This window comes from Schistocerca piceifrons, chromosome 2 (assembly GCF_021461385.2).
Source record: "Schistocerca piceifrons isolate TAMUIC-IGC-003096 chromosome 2, iqSchPice1.1, whole genome shotgun sequence".
Lineage (NCBI taxonomy): Eukaryota > Metazoa > Arthropoda > Insecta > Orthoptera > Acrididae > Schistocerca > Schistocerca piceifrons.
The window spans coordinates 698,546,623-698,568,762 of record NC_060139.1 but is presented as its reverse complement, the minus strand read 5'-3'; the positions used below and the strand labels follow the sequence as shown (position 1 = coordinate 698,568,762).

Below are 22,140 nucleotides of genomic sequence, written 5' to 3'. Positions count from 1 at the left end.
ACAGGGAGATGTCAACAGTTAAAAATCCAGTTGGTAATTACATGGAAGTGATTTGGAGTCACTGAAAGATGTGATCCATATGTTTAATGTGCGAGTCTAGACTGTAGGCAATTGGTTGGAGATGTTGGTGAAAAAGAGCAGATTTTTGTTCTGTGGGAACACAGTAGCCAGCTAGAATGAGAAGTCCAGAATTGTTTGTTTATGAACTTCAAGAAGCAGTAAAAATTGTGTGTGTGTGTGGGGGGGGGGGGGGGGGAGGGGGGAGTCATTGGGGTGAGGAGAGAACTTGGTCCACATGAGATGAGAAATTTTGGGGTGGATCTACAGATTTGAGTGGGGGTTGGACGTTATGCTGAACTACTGGCATGGAATCACTGTGGCAAAACTTGTAGGTGGAGTTTTCAGGTTGTTGGCAGGTTATTTCTGTCAGTTCATCACTGCTGTTCATCACAAGAGTGGTGGAGCCTTTCTATGTACAGAAGATGATTAACGCAGGGTCTGTTTGTGATTACATATTGCTTTTCTTTCCTCTGTCGAGAAGTTTGTATTCCTGTGAAAGTACCTTGGTAAGGAGAGTGAGGACAGTCTGAAAATAAGGGACTCCTGGAAGGGAACTAGGGAATGGTTTGGTGGGAGAAGGAAAGGGTCATGTTTGGTGGTGTGAATTCGAAGAGACAAGGTTCGATGTTGGGGTTAGGTTGACTGGTTGGTGGATTGGTAGCTAACAGCGTTTCCACTGTAGGCTTTGGGAGAACAAGAGTAGGTCTTTGATGAGCTTGGCGAGATTGAGCTCGGATATGTGGCACAATATGAGGCCTTTTGATAGGACTAAAATTTCTGTAGCGTTGATGATTTGGTGGATATGTTGATAACAGTGTTCTGAGTTTGTTTGGGTTCTGTGGGATATTTGGAGGAATTTTGAGGTATGTGGCAGATGGAAAAGTCCAGTAAGACGTGGTCTGGATTCTATGAGGGATTGATGAGGACATGTGCTGGGGATAGGATTGATGTCAAAGTGTAGTGGTGAACAGAGGCAGGGATAGGATGTCAGTAAATGTAATAATTTTTGAAGATGGTGTATGGAGTGCTCTTCCAAGATGTTAGATGGCAAAGGTTACAGTTTTGGGGATATGATGCAGGCAGTTGTGAGACGTAGTTTTAAATTGCAATATTCTATAAGTGAATCACACGACATTTATTTCAGTCACTTACTTAATTTACTTTACAGGTTGATGACTTGAAGGATTTGATGCCATTACTAATAATGAACACTCTTTCTTACCTGAAGAGCTCTTGGCCAAGAATTAGAGGAAATGCAGCAATGTTAATAGGTAATTACATATCCACCATTATTTCTTAATAAAGCTATAAATGTGTTTTTACTGTCCTGCATTAAGAAACATTTTTTATAGATTATTAGTACAAATGCAGGGTGCTCTTTCCATCATTAGCAGTATGTTAGGTAAAATCAAATACATTTCTATAATCAAGAAACTTTATACTGTAAACCAGACTAGGTCATTGTTACAGAAAAAGTTTATTAGCAGAGTGAAAATTTTTAGAGCTCATTGTGCTACAAAATTTTGAACATCAAGTTTTTATGTAAACATAAATATTCCTTAGAAAAATTAATTGCATCATAAGAAATAAATAGAAACAAATTTCTATCTGAAATGTGCACAGCCAGTAATGGTTGCATGTGAGTCTGACAGTCTTGGGGTTCCTATGCTCTGGGATTGCCAACATTGCCAGTGCTCTGTTACCATAAACTCTGGGCATATTTCAACAACCATTGTGTGGCATGACAGTGGAACATTATATGTCTCGGGGTGTGTGGGCTCCTGGCATAGCTGCTTGGATTGCAAGAATGGTAGACAAATATCTATACAAAAAAGATGACCTCAAAGTGTGCTATATGCCAATGGTGTGGATGGCTATTAAGGCAAAACAGTGGGCAACCTGTGGGGCAACTGCCACACCCCAGTTGTATGAGGCTTACCCAAGAAAGCAGGGCTCTGCTTGAATGAGCATTTATTTCCCTACTGCTTTGTGGGAACAAAATGGGTTCTACTGCTCAGACTCAAAATACTGACACAAAGAATGGACTGACGGGGAGTAGTAACACGTAAACAACAAAAAATAAATTCAAAGAATACAAATTTGCCAAAGTTACTTTATTGTAGTCGAGAGAGAGAGCAGGTGTCCTTTGAGAAAATTTCACCGTTCACATTGAAGCTTCAACAAACATTTGAAAGCAATTTAAGGTCTTTGAAGGAGTCAAATGACTCTGTAACCTCATGCTAGTGGTCAACATAAGAACATCACACAAAATTTTTGTACCCTAAAGGTTTAGATACTTGACACCCTGTAATAACTGAAATACACGGCATACTTAATGTCAGCAAGGGATTTGTTATGGATGGTTTTATCTGCTTCAAAGTTAGCTCTTTTATACCAAACCTTCTGAAACATTCTAAATGCCAAAAGTCTGGGAAAAAAAGGTTTGGTTGTACTGGTGAAGTTGTGTGTGTTAGATGAGTCAAAGGTATACAAAGCAAATTTTGTATACCTCCCCCAAAGTGTATAAACTGTGCAGATGATCATAACAAGTTGAGCCGAATTGCTGTTTTATAGCAAAGAGAGGAAAAATTCAGGAACTGAATGTGATGAGGAGAATCCCATACACTGAGGCAAAGAAAGCGTTCAAGACCATACCATCTGCAGCATTCACAACATTCTTTGCAACAGCCTTTGCAAAACCCTTTAACCAAGAGCTACACATCAACTCGAATAGAAAAGCCAGATACAATTGTACACAAATTGTACAGCTGTATTTGAAGAACGAAAAAATCTCTCGAAATTTTATAGTGCTCTAGGTCAATGGCTCTTCCAAACAAAAATATTATGTCCCAAAAAGCTAAATAAAAATCATCTTTGTCCATACAGACTATGCCCCCTTGAAATAAAGTGGTAGTAACAGCCAAGAGGTGACCAAACTGAAAGAACATTGTTTTAAAAACATCAGTTCGGTGGCTATTGTCACTTTCCGAAAGCGAAGGCAATGTTATAGAAATAGATAAGCTTGTGGAGGAACAAAATGGCCTGACCTGACAGCATTTTCCCCTATCATCTGCAGTGCATCACCATGGCAGAGAGAGAGGAGGAGAGAAAACACTCACTAAAAGATGACTCCCGTAATTCAGTGGAATGTGAGTGGACTCTCATCTCATATAGAGGAGTTCAAACTCCTTGTTTGCAAAAAGTCACTGTATCTATTTTCTGCGGGGGATAAACTTGAAAAAATGATTATATTCCATGTTAGAAGTCTATTCTCTCCATCTGCTGCCTCAGATACATCTCCTTGGGTGTGGACCATTCCATCCTCTTTTGCATCTTTACAAAGCACTAGCCTATCTTGACTGGATTACAGGTATCTGGCATATGGATCAGTAGCTCCTTCCACATTGTTGGCACTGGTTCACTACATTGGGATCTGCTGTGCTGCTGGCACCTCTTGGTTGAGCTTAGTGGACAGCCTCCTGGCAGAGGCCACGATCTTTGCACACAGATCATACATCACCAATTACTACTAACCCCCCAGAGGGCTCACCAATTTTTGACGAGTTCGTGCTTGGCTACTACGGGGTCCCTGCTTTTGCAACACCTCTTTCCGTTCCGTGCTGCATGTCTATCCTCCTGTATTTTTAGGAATGCGTGTTGTAGTTTTGATAGCCTGGCATTGGAATATTCCCTCATCTGTCTTTCTTCATTCTCCATCTCCTCTCCTTCCTCTGCTTCAGAATTTAAGGTTTCACTTTGTTTCTTCTTCCTCCCTGTGTGCTCCTGAAGGCCAGCCCAGGTGTTTGACCTGTAACAGGTAACAGGTGAAATTCCCAGCTATATGTTGACAGGTAGGGTTTGCACATACCTGACACAGCCCAGGTCCAGGGATGGGTGACTGCCTGAGCTGTTACCTTCCCAGTTGCCAATTATTCCCACTTTCAGGAGTTTTGGAGGTGTGACTTGAGTTGTGAACAATCATCAAAGGTGCGTGAACCCCTCGGTGGGGAGGGGGAGGGGGACAGTTGCAAGGAGCACACCATCAGAGATGCTGACAATCGTGGGGTATTTTTTCACAGTGATCCAATCACCATCTCAATCTATGTCTACTAAACATAAACGGAATGAGGCTAAAGATTCAAAAGTTGTCACAGCTGCAGCTCGTTTCCTCATGGTCATATACCGAAGGAGGAGTCCTTTGCTACGGTTAGTCCGTTAATTATTCAGGAAGGTGTTGATGCAATTGTAGGCCCTGTGAAATCCTGCTCTTGCTTACATAATGGAACTTTGCTTCTGGAGACCAAGTGTGATTTTTCAAGCCCAACAACTGCCTACCAGCTTTTGCTCCTCCATGGCCATTCTCTTGGTGTTGAGGCCCATTGAAAGCTAAATTCTTCACATGGTGTTATTTACTCTAGACTGCTTGACAGTCTGACTGAAGGAGAAATCCAAACTTACCTCTCTAATTGGAAAATCACTGTTGTCCATTGGGTAATGAGGGAGATGGATGCAACCTTAATGCCTACACATGCACCCTCTTTCTCATGTTTAATTGAGCAGTGCTTTCATCGAAGATCAAGGCAGGTTATGAAGTCATCACAGTCTGACTGTACATTCCATACTAAATGCATTGCTATCAGTGTCAGCATTACAGCTACATACCCATTTCCTATCAATACACAGCCAAATGTGTTACTTGTGGTAGAGATGCTCACGAGGGTGATTGCCCACCTTTTACCATCTAGCACTTATTCTGTTCTTGCTACAACTCGCTCCACAAGCGACATGGCCACACAGACTTGTGACCTCCAGTTCAGCACTGCAGTTGTAAAATTGCCCAGTATCAAGGTAGTGTCGCCATCTTCTCCTACAGCTGCACAACAAGCCACGAAATCTTTGCCTCCAGCAGCGAAATCATCGGCTAAACAACCGGCAGGCCGGAAGGGACAAAAGGAATACTCCCATGAAGACTTTTTACGTCCCTCCAGCGAACAACCATTTGAGTCTTCATCTGCCAACCATAAAGGCTCTAAGAAATTGAATAAAGGCAATCAGTCTTCTCCTTCCCTGCTTTGGAGATCCTCTTCATTGCGATGTGACACCTTCACCCTTCTGACCCCATTTCACCGATGCACACTGCTTACAATTTTTCTGCCCTAGAATCTGCAGTCCAAGCAAGGGAGAATGCCAATGCCTCTGTAGATTTCATGGAACGAGATCCTCCAGCATCTGCACCCTGTAGCAGCTGCAGCGAGTCTTTGAAGCCTGGCACTCGGCAGTCGCCAAGGTGACTATCCTCTATTTGTTCCCTCTTCCCCATTCCCTGTTATGACTCTTCTCTAATGGAACATTGTGGCATTAGATCTAACAAGGAGAAATAATGGCTGCTCTTGGAATCCCAGTGTTCACTTATTTTCTGCCACCAAGAAACAAAATTGCGTCTCTGTCATCACTTTGACCTTCCCCTTTGAGGATGGCATTCCATCTCATGGGGGAGTCATGCTGCTCATTCAGGATGATGTCCATAGCCACCAGAGCAGACTTACTCCAGCTTATTGGTCAGCTCCCTTGCTTCTTTTTGCTGCTCGGCAACTTTAAAACACACTGTCCCCTTTTGGGCTCCTCAAGAACCTGCGTGAGAGGTTCCCTCGTTCGTGAGATTCTCAGTAATTCAATCTCATCTGTCTCAACACTGGAGCACCCGTGTTCTTTTCAGATTGCGTGCACACCTATGCCCATCTGGACCTCTTGTTCTGCACTGCCCAGCTTGCTCGTCGCCTCGAGTGGTCCATTCTCTCTGACACATACCCGAGCATGCATTTCCAATGCGCTGTCCATTTGCTGACTCCTACTCCATCTACATGTAAACCCATGTGGCAACTTTCTGAGGCTCACTGGAGGCATTACTTTTCCCTGGCGAGATTCAACAAACAACATTTTCCAACTTGTGATGATCAGGTTAAGTACCTTACTAACATTATCCTTACCACTGCAATATGTTCCATACCTCGCACTTCATCTTTTACCATGCCATGTCCTGGTCCCCTGGTGGACTGAGGCATGTTAAGACACAGTTCACACCCAGAGACGTGCTCTCCGCATTTTTAACTATTATCCTATGATGGCGAACTATATTCATTATAAACAGTTGCATGCGCAATGTCATTGCATTCTTTAGGATAACGAAAAAGGTAGCTGGATTTCATTTACTATTTTTTTAACATTTTCGCTTCCTCTTCTGTCGTGTGGGGGCAACCTCCATTGGCTCCCTGGGAACTAGGTCCTTTCTCTGATTTTTGGCCCGACCATAGCAGATGATCTCATTGTGGACCCTATTGCTATCTCCAACATCTTAGGCTGCTATTTTGTGGAGATTTCAAGCTCCACCCACTGTCGCCCCATCTTCCTCCCTCAGAAACAAGTGAAGGAGGCTCAGGTGATAGCCTTATCCTCTCAGAATCGTGAATGCTACAGTGGCACTGTTACTATGTGGGAGCTATACCATGCTCTCACTTCATCCCGATCTTCCATGTCGGGGCTGGATGGTGTTCACATTCAGGTGGTGCAGCACCTTTCTCTTGTGTACACATACTTTCTCCTTCACATTTGGACAGATGGCTCATTTCCCAGATGCTGGCGTGAAGCCAGTGTCGTACCCGTGCCTAAGCCTGATGAGGACAAAGGTCTTCCTTCTTGCTGCTGCCCGGTTTCTCTCACAAACTGTGTGTGCAGGGTGACAGCACGTACAACTTATGGTCAGCTGGTATTGGTGGCTTGAATCTATCTACTAACCACTGCACAATGTGGCATTTGAGTGTGCCTTTCTGCAGTTAACCATCTCATCTCTTTGTCAACCCATGTCATGAACAGTTTTCTGTGGAAATACTAGACTCTGGCTGTGTTTTTTGATTTGGAGAAAGCTTACAACATGTGCTGGAGGACTGCTATCCTCTGTGCCCTATGCATGTGAGGCTTCAGAGACTGCCTGCCTCATTTCCTTCAGGAATTTTTAAAAGACAGAGTTTACAAGGTACTTGTCAGTTCAGTCTTGTCAGATAGCTTTATCCAGGAGAACGGGTTGCGTCAAGGCTCTGCTCTGAGTGTCATCCTCTTTGCTATAACAGTTAATCCTATTATGACCTGTCTCCCACCAGACAACTTGGCTTCTTTTTTGTCAATGACTTTGCAATCTGTTGCAGTTCTCCATGGAATTGTCTCCTTGTGTGGCGTCTTCAGCAATGTCTTGATCATATTTACTCTTGGAGCATTGACAGTGGCTCTCATTTTTCAACTGACAAAACTGTCTCTATAACTTTCTGGTGGTGCAAAGTGTTTCTTCCACCATCTTTAAATGTTTATGTTATTGTTCTTCCATTTGCTAAAACTACAAAATTTCTGGGACTCCTGCTTCATAGAAAACTTTCTTGGTCCTCTCAAGTGTTACGATGTGGCCACATGTTGTACCAGATCCCTCAGTGTCCTACGTGTCCTAAGCAGTACATCCTGTGGATTGGATCAGACCACCCTCCTCCATTTGTACTGATCCCTTGCCCGTTTGAAACTAGACTATGGGTGTTTCGTTTATTAATATGCCCAGCCGTCCATCTCACACAGTCTTAACACAATCCATCGTTGTGGAATACATTTGGCCACTGGCGCCTTTTACACTAGCCTGGTTGAGAGTCTCTGTGCAGAAGCTGCCGAACTACCACTGTCATACCGGTGTGATGGTCTCCTCAGCAGATTACATGTTGTGTGTCTGCCATGCATGGCCATCCATCCTATGACCCCTTTCTCTACAACTCCCTTGACTGTCAGTGTGGGCATGCCCTTCTTCTCTATTACCTCCCGGAGTTCGCTTTTGGCCATTGCTCTGGCAGCTTAATGTCACACTACTTGCCTTGTTCCCGATGGGTATGAAGCCTTCACCACCTTGACTTCATGGGGCGGCCTGTGTTTATGTCGGATTTCAATCGCTTCCCAAGGAAAGCTGTCTGGATTCAATCTATCGCTGTGAGTTTCTCAACCTTTGCATGCAACTTAGCAATAATACCTTTGTGTACATTTATGGTTCTAAGACTGACCATGGTGTTGAGTGTGCCATCATCTTTGGCACTGACCATTTTGGGTATCAGCTTCCGGAACACTGCTCAGTATTTATAGCAGAGCTCTTTGCCTTCTATCAGACCATGCAGCAAATCTGGCAACAAAGCTTTTGAATTGTGTCATACACTCTGTTTGTCTCAATGCCCTCCAGAGCCTGTGTGTGCTGCACACAGCCCATCCCATAGTGCACCATGTGCAAAAAAGCATCCACTTCATCGCTGTTCAGGGAGCCACTGTGATGTTCATGTGGGTTCTGGTTAGTCGGTGTGATGGGAAATGAGGCTGCCATCGCCCTACCTTGGCCTGCTAGCTCTTCCACTCCTTCAGATGAGCTCCATGTTGCCACCTGTCAGCATGTGGCGTCACTTTAGCAACACCACTTGTCTTTTCTTCACGGGAAAAAGCTCTGAGGAATTAAACCTCTCCAAGCAGCTTGGCCAATCTCCTCTCGGCCCTCTTGCTATGAGGAGACCATTGTAGTTAGGTTACGTATTGGGCACTGTCTTTTTAGACATTACCATTTGTTAAGTGGTGATCTCTCACCACTTTGTGCTCATTGTCATTGCCATTTCCTGACTGAATGCTCTTTTTTTTTACTGCTCAAGTTCGAGTGTGTGTGGGCTGTCTGAGTTATCGGCCGTTTGAGTGAATGACATGTGGCCTGTAAATTGCATTTTACATTTCATCCATCATAGCAATTTGGCGAAGGACATTTAATCTTTTGATCAGGACTTCCACTGTGTCTACAGTATATTTAGTGGACCTGTTTCCAAGAGGAAGTCCTTGTTTTTAGCTCTCTTTCTTACACTGATTGGGCTTAACGTGTATTTGCTTTTAACTTGTTTTTCTTATTAGTGTTCTAAATTTATGACATGGGCACTTGTGACCTCAATTGTTTTTGCACAAAAAAGAGGAAAAAAAAGAAAAAAAATTACTGCTAAATTGTGCAGTACATATCCACAGCTACCCAGAACACCTAAATCACCATATCCTTTTCCCTGAGAGAGAGAGAGAGAGAGAGAGAGAGAGAGAGAGAGAGAGAGAGAGAGAAGCCTCGCATAAGAGCGACCTGTGTTTGGTGTTACAGCAGCAGTTTATCTGAAGTCTCTTCGCTCTGAGCTCTGCCTTCCTCCATTGAACTCCCTCTTCAGGTTACCTTCTCAAACCCCACTGTGGTGATTAACTGATCCGATGATCCAGCTGGATTTTTGCATTGGACTAAAGGGGATCATAGATGGCTCTGCATTTTAGCACGTTTCTCTCAGTTCTTGGCAAATTTCAGTGTCCAACAATCATCCATAGTGATTGCACAAAAGTTGTTGACATCAGCTATGCCTTCTCACATTCTGGGGTGCCATAAACGACACTCACTATCACTTGAGTGCAGTGTTTTACAGCAGAATTAGAGCTCATTATCCTAGCCCTTCATTACACCTGGACTTGCCCTCGTGAAAATTTCCTTGTCTGTAGTGACACTTTAAGCAGCCTGCAGGCCATAAGCCAATGCTGTTCTTGAAACCCATTGGTTTAGACCCAATACGATCTTCTTTCTCCCATCCATGGTACTGGAAGCTCAGTTTTATTCCTCTTGACACCAAGTCATATAGGGATTCTGAGAAATGATTTTGAAGACTGGTTAGCAAAGGAAGCTACTGAGACGGAAACCCTAGAGATGGAGATACCAGGATCTGTCCTGCAGTTCACCAACTTTGATTTCTTCATTATGTCCACTGGTTTTGGCTGTGCATGCCTTTCCGTATGACACTGGTCCAGTGCTAGTGCACAGGAATGATGACAGTACCGAGCAGCTGATTGCCTACGTGTCAGAGAAGTTGAAACCTGCCTAAAAGAACTAATCACAGATAGAGAAAGAAGCTTTGGCAATTATCTTCACAATTAAGAAGTTCCATGTTTACCCTTTTGGGATCAAGTGTACACTCACTACAGACCACAACCTGCTGGTATTGCTCTTCCAACTGTGCCCCCAGGCTGCACGGAGTGGCCGCGCTGTTTGAGGCACCATGTCACGGATTGTGCGGCCCCTCCCACTGGAGGTCTGAGTACTCCCTCAGGTGTGGGTGTGTGTTGGTCTTAGCATAAGTTTAAGTAGTGTGTAAGCCTAGGGACTGATGACCTCAGAAGTTTGGTCCCTTAGGAATTCACACATATTTGAACATTTTTTTTGTGCTCCCAGCCTCCAGAGTGGACTGCCCAACAGCACCAGAATGGAATGCTCTTCCTCTGCTTCTGCATTATGCCATTAAATACAAGCCCAAGCACAATGCACAGATCCAGATCTCCAATCCATCTCTCTCTCTCTCTCTCTCTCTCTCTCTCTCTCTCTCACTCACACACACACACACACACACACACACACACACACACACACACACACACAACCAAATCCAGCCTTTAACCAACAGGAACTCTCACTTTTCCATATAGTCTTGGAGCAGTGACACTCCTTATATGGTTTCCCATTATAGCTGTTAGAAGCACTGCTGATACCTGCCATGACTTTCTCTTACAGCACCTCATGCATTATGTGCTCCATGTGTGGCTGTTTACTGTTTTATCATCCTGATGCCCTCAGGGCTACAACTCTTCCATTGCAGGCGTTGGTGTACATCAAGGATGAAAAACCTCATGATGCCACATGCCTACCGTCCAGACAAGGATGTAGAGGCCGTGGTGTGCAGATGTTCCCTTTGTGTCTACCACCAGCCCACTCTGCCCGTGTCTTTCACAGCCTCTTCACCTTCGGCTGTTCTTGCCCACTCTTCTGCACCCCAGCTCCACATTGCTGACACGTCTGATTCCTCCCACCAGCCAGTGGGCTTAAGTCCCAGGACACTAACCATGCAAAAAAAAAAAGAAAAAAAAACCTTCCAAACATCGTCCAGACAGAATGAGCACTTGCCTGCTAAAGGCAAAGGTCCTGAGTTCGAGTCTCGGTTCAGCACACAGTTTTGATCTGCCAGGAAGTTTCATCGTCCAGACAGTTTGGGCGCTATGTGCCCATTTCAGTGGGAAGGGATCTAATGTCGCAGTGTGGTGATTTTTAAAGCCTGGTGAAGGGCATGGAAGTTGGTGATGGCCTCCAGGCAGCATTGCTACATCTGCAAACACTAGCCTCACAACTGTATCATTGACAGCAGTCACACCCATGTTGCTGGGCACACTACAAAGCTAGCAGTGCAGTGACTCTTGTCTTGAGTTGTGATTTCATTTCACTCTTGGATCTTTCTCTCTACGCATCATTGTTTTGGTCTCGGGAATCGCTATGGCTTTGGTTTTAGCTCTTGGATTACTCATTTTGACAGGTTATTCTACTGTGCCATCTCCACTACCCATTTTCCTCTTGTTACAGTCCTCCTGTTCATACTCAACAACTCGCATTTGGACCGTTTCTGTGGGTTCTTGAGTCTTTTCAGGTTGTGTCAGATTCTGGTCACTGTAACTACATCTTTAGCTTCAAACCCAGATTTCGCACTTACCATGAGTGGTTGGCTTAACCGCTTCAGCTATTCAAGCACTCCTCTATCATAAATCCAGACATCCACAGGTCATGGAGTTTGGATCAGTGCTAGAGGTGTGCTTGGATATCCAAAGTGCTTAAGATGACCACTCGCAATAAATGGGAAATCAGGACCTGAGTTAGAGACATGGTCCAGCACAAATTTTCATATGTTGCAGACAGCTGACATTAGTCCAGGTTGGCAAATTGCGAACGCATTTCATGATATTTACCATGCCTATAATCATCAGAACACTGTCAGGTGTTCATGCACGCATGGAAGATATGTAATGTGGAGATACATACACTGTATAAACACAGACATTGTAATCATTCATGATGAATGGTACATTGTGGTCACTACAAACAAACTGTGTACCATAAAGAAGTCCTTAACCACATGGCGATCTTCCCTTTGCCATTTGTGACAGAAATCTACTACCCTTTGTTAACTTTCTCATTTTCACATTCTCAGATGAGAAGATCCAACCCTCTGTTGGCGTCCCATATCTTGGTAGTTTCCCAACTTAAGCTTGACATCTCTTGTTCTCTAATGTTGGGTTATGGTATCCAAGAGGTGGATATGGTTTTTGTGTGTTATTTGAGAGAGTAGTTCATATACAATCATTTAAAGCTTGCCACCATGGTCTTGTTTCCTTTTTCATTGCTTTGTGACCTGAACATTCAGCCAGTATTCTACAGTGATGGAGAGCTGCCAGATGGTTGTGGAATTTGGCCTCCCACTGCAACACTGGACCCAGTGGGCCTCCGGCTACTTCTGGCCAGTGGACGTCACATGCCTCCAGCAATTTATTACATTTATAAGCTTATTTTTTTTTAACCTTTACTTTATCTGTGGTTTTTATGCCTCAACTAAATTTTGAACTGGCTGTGTAGCTGCTCCTGACCAACAAATGGACCCTCTTCGTGGTATTTTCAATTTTGTGCTGCTTTTTACCTTTTGTTTTTTACCTTAAATATTATTTTAACTTTTTAAACCTCTGTGGGTTGAAAACTAAGGCTGTACCCCATTCTGACTGGGCGGAATGCCAATCAGGTGCAGTAGTTTACCTCCGACCACAGACTTCATCAGGGCGGAGGTTGGGGAGGGGAGGCAGGGAATGGTAGGGGGGGTCCTCTGTTTACTTCAGACTACACACCTCTCCTACCTCATTACTGTTCATTACCTTTTTCATTTTCTTTCCTTCCTTCTGCTTTTAGACCGAGCGAGGTGGCGCAGTGGTTAGACACTGGACTCGCATTCGGGAGGACGACGGTTCAACCCCGCGTCCGGCCATCCTGATTTAGGTTTTCCGTGATTTCCCTAAATCACTCCAGGCAAATGCCAGGATGGTTCCTCTGAAAGGGCATGGCCGACTTCCTTCCCCATCCTTCCCTAATCCGATGAGACTGATGACCACGCTGTCTGGTCTCCTTCCCCAAACCAACCAACCAACCTTCTGCTTTTAACCTGGACCTTTGCCTCAAATGATTCTGCAAAGATAGACTGTTATTATTAATGGTGTGTATCTGGATGTGCCAAATTATTGTATCTGTTTTATGCACAATATTTTGATGAGTGGCACCAGTGAGTATGCATAATGGCAAAACTCATATGCATAATGGCAAAACTCACAGTCACCTGAAGAAGACTGGTGGGTTGGCCATTGAAATATTATGCATAAGATGGAAAAATAACTTGGCAGAACACCTGGAAGCACACTGTTAGTCATTTATGCCAAAGTACCTGAGAGATCATAGTCCATCCTCTTTCTTCTCCTGGATACCTTCAGGCTTTGATTACTGAAGGAAAATATGGACTGGTGACCTCAGTGCTTAGTCATTTTCAACCTTCCCAAAATTTCATTCATACCTACTCTCAAAGCACAGTGCATTATACTTGAAATACGGAAAAGGTGCCTTTATCAGCTATGGGACTAAGAGTGGAGTGGCATTATTTATTAGTAACACATTCCTCACCTTAGCTGTCCAACTCCTCACCAGCTTGCAACTAGTACTGAGTGTCATCCACGTGTTGCTGAATATTACCATATTCACAGCAATTCATGACCATCATGATTCAGATAATGTCCCTAGCTACTCATATTAATAGTGGGTCTTAATCTACAACATATGCTTTGGGTTTCCAACAATAGAAGCCCCAGATGTTGAGTTCTTGAGTGTGTGATTGCCAGCTGGTCGTAGGTTGTGTTCCAAAAATTAACAGCATGGAGACTGAAGTGATGACACTTTCTGCAGGACCTGACCATCATTTTGCAGGACAATGCTCAAGCACGTACAGTGCAAGCTGATACTGATTTGTTTGACTGATGGGGCTGCTAAGTGCTATACCACCTACTGCACTCCCCTGACGTAAGCCCTCATGAGTTCAACTCAGTTTCTAAATTGAAGGAAACACTTCACAGCATTCTCTTCAGAACTACTACAAATTTATCGGGCAATAGACCGTGCTGCTCAAACTGTCAATACAACCGGCACTGCTAAGAGTATCCTAAGACTTCCACATCACTGGCAATGGGTTATACACAATGCTAATGACTACTTTGAAGGTTAGTTAAACTTTGAAACATGTATCTATTTTGTATGAGCTGTAAATAAATAGTTGCCACTATTAAAGTTCCAACCCTCATATAATCCACTGTGCTGTTCATGCATCTACAACAGTAGACCTCAAAGCTCCCCGAGAAAGAACCTATCCCCTGGTGGGATGGTCAATGCCACCGTCTGATCAGGAACAAGAGGGCAGCGTCGTGAAGACTGGACCATGGCTTCCTCCAACAACACTGAATTGTGGGGGTTAAGCGACCTGTTGGAAATGTGGAAAGGCAGCCCATGAAGCTGGGATTGACTGTCCGTCTCCCAGTCTGCATTAACTGCTCTGGGAGCCACCCAGTCTGGAGCCGAGACTGCCCTGTCTTTGCAGAGGAACAAAATATTCAGGAACTAAAATTCATCAAGCAAATCCCCTAGGCTGAAGCCAAACAACAATATCAGGCAATGAAGCCTCCCATCTTTACCACTTCTTATGTGTCCATGGCACAGAAACCTGTTCCTTAGGTTGACACCGTGATGCAGACGTCATCCTGCGCACGACCATCCACCATCAGCACCTGTACTTGCAAGTGTACATGCCAAGCCAAACAATTAAGGGTAAAGCAATACAAGCAGCCGCCACAGAAAAGACCAGCAACAGTTCCGTAGTGAGTGTCAAGAACACACACGACATGCAGAGTGCCTCTCAACGCCCGCTTTTCCCCCTCCTTCTTGAAGGGGCTAGGGTTCAGGAAAAGGTTCATGATATTCAGGTCAAAAGCTGTCCTGAGCGCTGTCAGACTTCATTGTTTCATGTCTGACTGACTGAGGAGGATATCATGGAGTTAGATCCCTTGAATCCAGGCAGCTCTTCCACTCCCCCTTGCTCTCTGAGTGCTTTGCCTCCACGGTGCAAAGATAGGGGTAAATTAAAACCACATCGATGAAATGGCTCCCGTCCTACAGTGGAACTTGCAGGGATTCAGGACGCATGTGGGAGATCTCCGTCTCTTATCTCAGGGTAGACCACTGTGTCTGTGTCTCCAGGAAACTCTTTTCCATCAATTGTACAGCCCTGAACTACGAGGCTATGTACTCCACAAAAAGGACAACCTGAGTGGAGAGACAGCTAGAGGGAGCGTAGGAGTTTTCATCAGTACCGACTACCACTCCTCGCCTCGCTTACTTATGATGACTTTACAAGCAGTTGCTGTATCAGTGCATGTGTGTCATCCATTGACAATATGTTCCCTTTACTTATCCCCACAGGATGCACTTGATGAAGAGGCTGTAACAGACCTAATTACATGGCTCCCCCAATTCTTCATCTTCTGTGATGATTTTAATGCACACAATGTGCTTTGGGGCTCTTCAACTACCTGCCCCAGGGGTAGAGCAATTGAGAGGCTTCGTATGTCATTATGTGCATACTTGCTAAATGCAGGACAGAGCATTCACTTCTGCACAGCAGCTAGGTCATTCTCTGCCATTTATCTCTTGCTTTGCCCTCCAACTCTTTCTCACACTGCTCAGTGATAAGTGGTTGATGACTTGCATGAAAGTGATCACTTTCTGATCTGGATTCACCTGCCAGATAGGGTGGAACCCGAAAAGAAACCACCACAATGTATGCTCGGTAGAGCCAACTGTGCACTTTATAGCCAGTTGGCCCTGTTTGAACATTGTGTGATGGTTGAGGCATGGGTGGATCATATTACCAAAATGATCCACCCTGCTGCTGCAGCATCCATTCCACAGCCCATGAGACAACAGAATAGGCAACGTGTCTCTTGGCGGAGTGCCGAATGCCGCTTTGCAATCAGGACCAGGCATGCAGCTCTGTGTAGGTTCAAGTGTCGGCCAACTGCAGAGAATCTTGCAGCCTTTCGAGTGGTAAGGGCAAAGAGTCGCTGAATTATTCAAGAGAGCAAGAAGAGGTCTTGGCAACAGTTCCTGAACACCATTTATTATTCCACCAAAAGTTCTGTTGTGTGAGACTGAGATGGAACTCTCGAAATTATCATCTCCTCCTCCCAGTGGGAAGGGTGTACTGCCTGGGAGTATTCACAACCAGTCCTGCAAACGAATGAGGGAGGCTAGCGCTCCTGGTAATCTGCATCAGTTGAATTATGGTACAGGGCACAAGGAGTCAGAAATCAAAATGTGTTTTTGGTCATTAAGAGGAAGGAGGGGATGTGTGAAAAAGTGTCCCTCTTCTATATCCATAAAGGCTTGGAAGGACTTCCTGGAAGTCTGAAGTCTATTAAGCAGCTGTGGAATGGTTCCCTACTGGTCAAGAATTTCTGGGAAGGGCGACAGGAGCCCCATGGCTCCTGTAATGGGAAACAGAACTTTCCACACCAATCCGCAAGATATTGCCCAGACTACGGTGGCGTATTTTGCCACAGTTACTGCAACAGCCAGTTAGGATCCAGGTTTCCAGCACCATAGAGCGGTTGCTGAGAGTTGTAGTTTGGACTTCCGGTCCACCTCTGATGATTACAGCTGCCCATTTTTCATGTGGGAGCTGGATTCTGTATTGTCTGTGGCTCATGACACATCCCTTGTTCACGACAGGATCCATTACAGTATGCTGCGTCAACTCAGAAGATGAAACAAAGATATCCTCCTCACAGTTTTTAATGCCGTTTGGGTGTCAGGTTACTTTCCTGACTCATGGTGCGAGGCAATTTTAATTCTTCTTTTAAAACCTGGGAAAGACCATACATACCCAAGTAGTTAGCGTAGTGTTGCCCCCACTAACTGCTTGGGGAAGACCTTGGAGCAGACGGTCAACCGCCACCTTGTCTGGATCTTGGAATCAAGTTGCTTTCAGTGTGGATTCGGGAGGTATCGCTCCACCTTTGATAACCTGGCCCTCCTGGAGGTCACTATACAACAGGCTTTCCTACACTGGCATTACCTTCTAGTTATACTTTTTGACATCGAGAAGGCCTACCATTCTACTTGGAGGCATCTTATCCTGGAGCAGCTTCACAAATTGGGTTTTTGTGGTTGTCTTCCCATTTTTATTCAGTTCTTCCTCTTGCCATGATATTTCAGGTATCGAGTCGGTGACATCCTGTCTGATCATTTTGAGCAGGAGAACGGTGTCCCTCAAGGCAGTGTTTTAGGTGTGACTGTCTTCGCCATAGCTATTAATAGCATTACTTCCATAGTGATAAAACCTGTCCAGTGTTCATTGTTTGTGGCTGACTTCTCTGTGTTTTGCTCTTTTTCAAGCCTCACAGTGACAACATGTCATTTGCAACTAACTCTTTGATGTTTGGATGGATGAGTGCAGAAGAGTGGTTTTAAGTTTTCCACCGAGAACTCGTGTGTGTGTGTGTGTGTGTGTGTGTGTGTGTGTGTGTGTGTGTGTGTGTTCTTTTTAATCATTCTTGTTCCATTTTAAACTTTCCTGAGTTGAAGATGAGGAACACTCTTCTTACATTTAATGACTGAGATGTCTGGGCCTCACTCATTTGACTCTAAGCTTACGTGGTTACCACATCTTACGGACCTGAAACGACAGTCATTTAAGGCTTTAAGTATTTTAAAATATCTTAGCCACAGTACATGGAGAGCAGACAGGGCATGTCTGCTCCACTTTTACAGGGCATTTATGCAATCTCGGCTCAATTATGGGTGCACGGTGTATGGGTCTGCAAGACTCTGTTATTTAAAGATGTTGGACGTGGTGCGCCATGAAGGGATTCAGTTGGCCACTGGGGCATTCAGAACAAGCCCCATACTAAGCCTCTGTGCAGAGGCTGGTGAACTGCCACTTCCAAAACTGTTCTAAAATGGCTTGCTCAAACTTTTCATACGTTTGACAACTTTGTGCTACATGTGCAGCACAGGACAGTGCATTTCCTTGGGTGAATCCTACCACATAATGTATTTTTTGTGATTTGGTCCAGCTATGCGGTAGAATGTTGCCGAATTCTCTTATAAAAATTTAAGGGTGAACCTTTTTTGACATTGTGGAAAATGCCTGAAATTACCAATATTTTAATAAACTTTTATCCAGTTAGTGCGGTAATGTCATGTGTAGCAATTAGGGGCAACTTTATTTCGTTAGTCTCTGGCATCATTGGTTCGTTATACCGTTTTCATTGACATTGTGAAACTGCCTGGGTGAAATTGTATTTTCTCTTTCATTTGATATGTTCTCCTGTGTGTTTCTGGCATCAACGATTTTGTTTGAACTAACTCTGCCAGTGGCCAGTTCGGAACAAATTTGGTGTATAGTAGCTTTGATGTCCACATCCACCGCAGTAACAGTTTTATTTTATTTTCGCCCATCAGCTTTTCGATGTCAGTTACATGGGTTTTGCGTGGCCATTCAACTTCTTTATGTCTTTGTCAGTGTGTTTTTGTTCTAGTTTTGTAAACCCTACATCTTCAGAGTTTTTTTCACTTTGTTGGGAAGTTCATTACAAACTGATTGTATCTCTGAAGTCTGTATTTAAGTCTAAGCTAGCTTGTCATATATTGTTTTCAATTTTTTTTTTTTTTTTTTTTCAGTGATCTCATCTAACCTGCCCACAGTTTACTTGTGTTCATCATGTAATTGTGAAAATTTTTGATAGAAATCTTTTGATATATCTTAAAAATTTTGATCAAACTTTGCTCAGCATGTTTGTTAAATTTGATTGAGATCCTGTGACATATTTGTAAACATTTGTTTTAAAATTTCTACCATCTCATTCATGCTACTTGGCTGATGCAAAGTGAAGTTTGCTGATATTTGGGGTGTTCTTTTGCCTGTAAATGTTTTAGAGTTCATGCGACACTGGACTGTTGCAAATTTCAGAACCAGCTGCAACGCCTCTTCTGAATATAATAGCTGAAACAGCACTCTCTGTTGACCATTGTGTCAGCAGTTCATCTATTGTCTGCACTGAAATATTTATGTCTGTAGTGTTTGTTAAATTTAAATCGTCATTGTTGCTCATGTAGCTGTCATCTTGTTGGTTTGCTATGTCGGTCATTTCATTTTACGTTTCCTGTCCTTGATTACTAAAATTATTTCCATTTATTTCGTTACTTGTTGTAGTTCCATTGTGATTGTGTGTGTGTGTGTGTGTGTGTGTGTGTGTGTGTGTGTGTGTGTGTGTGTGTGTGTTTAAATTACTGCAAGTTATATTCAGAATGAACAAAATGAAAAGACTGATGCTGCAAACCAACAAGATGACAGCTACATGAACAATAATGATGATTTAAATTTAACAAAAGCTACAGGTAAAAACATTTTATTGTCTTCCACTGATGTGCTCATTTGCATAATTATGTAAATTTTCTTTTCAATTTTTCATTTTGTATTTCCTTTTATTGTTGCTTTGCGGATTTTGTTCTGGGCTTTAATTATTATTATTTTCTTGCCGATCTCGTATCAGGCAAGAAAGAAAATGTATGCCATTATTATGTGAACAATGAATTTCTTTACAATAGTATGAACAATAATACTTAAAACACCAAACAGGTACAGTCCCTGTACAGTGGCTAATCTAATGAATAAAAAGTATGTGATTATATTGTTTTAAGGTGTTCCTCACAGAAAATGAAAGAGACGTAGGTAAAAATTCTCCAATCTTTTGTACAAACAGTGTCAGCATTTGTATATATTGCCTTTTTTTTGCATAAATGTTGGACCAGTGGGTTTTAAATAGTGAAGATCGGCTTTTATCTTGGCAGTTCATTGTATTTCAGTTCCTGAGTTAATTGTGGTCTGCTCCATCCTACATGTTCTGTATTGTTTCCGTGTAGTCTGGCTTCAGTGGTCAGACGTGATTTTGTGTACAGTCATGCAGAAACCTTTCTTCATCAGTAATTCTTCTTTCATAGTTCCACAGAGAAATAAGTAAAAAAAAAAGTGTCATTTTAACAACATTGGCAACTATATTTTCCATGTAAGCATTTCTATTACAGAACACTGTTATGTCTGCTCTGTGCAAACATCGCTTTCAACATCTCATCATAGACAGAAGAAGCTGTATATAAAAAAACTAAGTGACGTGCACTTTCATTTCCTATTTCACAGATCGTATTTTCTAGGAATTTACTGCAAGCTGTTACAAGATAAATAAAGCTTATCGTCAAAACAAAATGGAAAAATAGGACTACTTATTCTTTCGTTGTGTTTAGATACATTACAAATCCATCAGTAAGTTATTTATCCAAATAGAAACTGCACTGAACTAAGGGAACAAACACTAGTTACAGAATTTGGTACAAGATGTAAACAAAGGAAGTACATGGGCATTCTGTGTCATTTATTATTTAAGTTACAAGTAATTTATTTGTAAATAAATCTTTTTGATTGATCTACTTATTTAAATAATTATCTGGAGAGAAATTTATTTGAATGATGCCCATCTCTGCTTACCACTACACCTTTGTGAATTTTTCCTCTTTCCATTCATTTTATTTGATAATATTGTCCGCGCCTGGTAGCTGAGTGATCAGTGTGATGGAATTTCATACCTAACAGCCTGGGATCGATTCCTGGCTGGGTCAGAGATTTTCTCCGCTCAGGGACGAGGTTATGTGTTGTCCTTATCATCATCATTTGATCCCTGTCAACACGCAAGTGGCCTCAACTCGAAAGACTTGCACCAGGCGACCGGTCTACCCAACGGGAGGCCCTAGCCACATGGCATTTCTGTCTTCCATTTGATAATATTAACTGTAACGAGTCCTACTAGTCAGTTTGCTTGGATTGTATACAGAAGCTTACAGTGTAGAGGGGTTGAAGCTGGGTTATAAGTTGTTGTCATGCTTTTAAACGTAAGCTTCCCCCCCCCCCCCCCCCCCCCCCCCTCAAGAAAAAAAAAAAAGGCTCAATGTCAGTATGTTTGTAGCAGCAGACTGAACGCAACCATTATTCATCGGCATTGGCTGTTCTTTCATACAAATTTACAGCTCCGCATCTAAATCGGTGACCTTCAGTAACATTCTGTATTCGATTATCACTTCAATTTTCTTTATACATGAGCATACACAGTCGCTATGGTAATACTTTAATACTTGTGAATCTCAGGTAACAGCATACACATTCTCCATAGAAAATTGACGTGTAAAATAAAATGAAATTCTAATTCTATGTTGTAGTGGTCCGTGTTTGCTATAAAGCTTGGTGACTCATCTCGCTTTCTTTCAGTAGACAGATGAGAGATGTATGTGTGAAAAATGACTTTTATTAGTAGTAGAGTACAGAGCACCTACTATGCCTGGATTTGTTGGCGTTTATGTGCAGATATGACAAAGAAAAATGCAGGCACAGTGCAGAAAGTGATGACGGGTGTGTAATTTGGACTGGCCAGTGAGGGGTACTGGCACTGAGCATACATCCTTTGGGGGTGCAGTGGACCCCAAAGAAGAAAGGGACGTGACAACGATGGTCAAGCGCTAAAGAAACATGAATGCTGTTACATAGTGTCTATGCCATGCTATCTCAATTTAAATACTAACTTACAGTTTTGGTGAAGCATTGACGCATCATGTATGAACAAGTTGTCTGAAAAGCTTTCTTAATTATCAGTTGTTGTGATTTGATAACTTATTTGAAAAATAATAATTATGGAAACAGTGTTTTGTGATTTCGTAGTGACTTATTTAAATGTAGAAGCTCTCTTACAGCTCTCTTGTAGCCCTCGCCTCGCAATCAGAAACGAAGTCCACGATTAAATACATGGCACTGCATAGCAGGACCGCAACATCAAGAAAAAACAAGATGGCAACCAGGAATTTCGGAAAAGGATGTAACTGTTATTACATGGGAATGAGTAAAGGCTTGGCATTTTTGCAGTATATTCATCATTTAAAATCAACCCACAACAAGAAAAATCACCTCAATGTGCAATACAATGGGTGCTGAATCCATTAGTGCCACTATGTTG

The 22,140-nt window shown here is 43.0% G+C and overlaps 1 protein-coding gene across 3 annotated transcripts in view; it reads left to right on the top strand.

Annotated features, from left to right (window-relative positions):
* LOC124777287 (maestro heat-like repeat-containing protein family member 1) overlaps positions 1-22,140 on the top strand; it is a 274,758-nt gene that overhangs the window by 213,377 nt on the left and 39,241 nt on the right. For all 3 annotated transcript variants that reach the window (XM_047252633.1, XM_047252635.1, XM_047252634.1), the window contains exon 28: positions 1,229-1,331. In XM_047252633.1, coding sequence (XP_047108589.1) covers positions 1,229-1,331 — 103 coding nt within the window. The remainder of the gene's footprint in view (positions 1-1,228; positions 1,332-22,140) is intronic.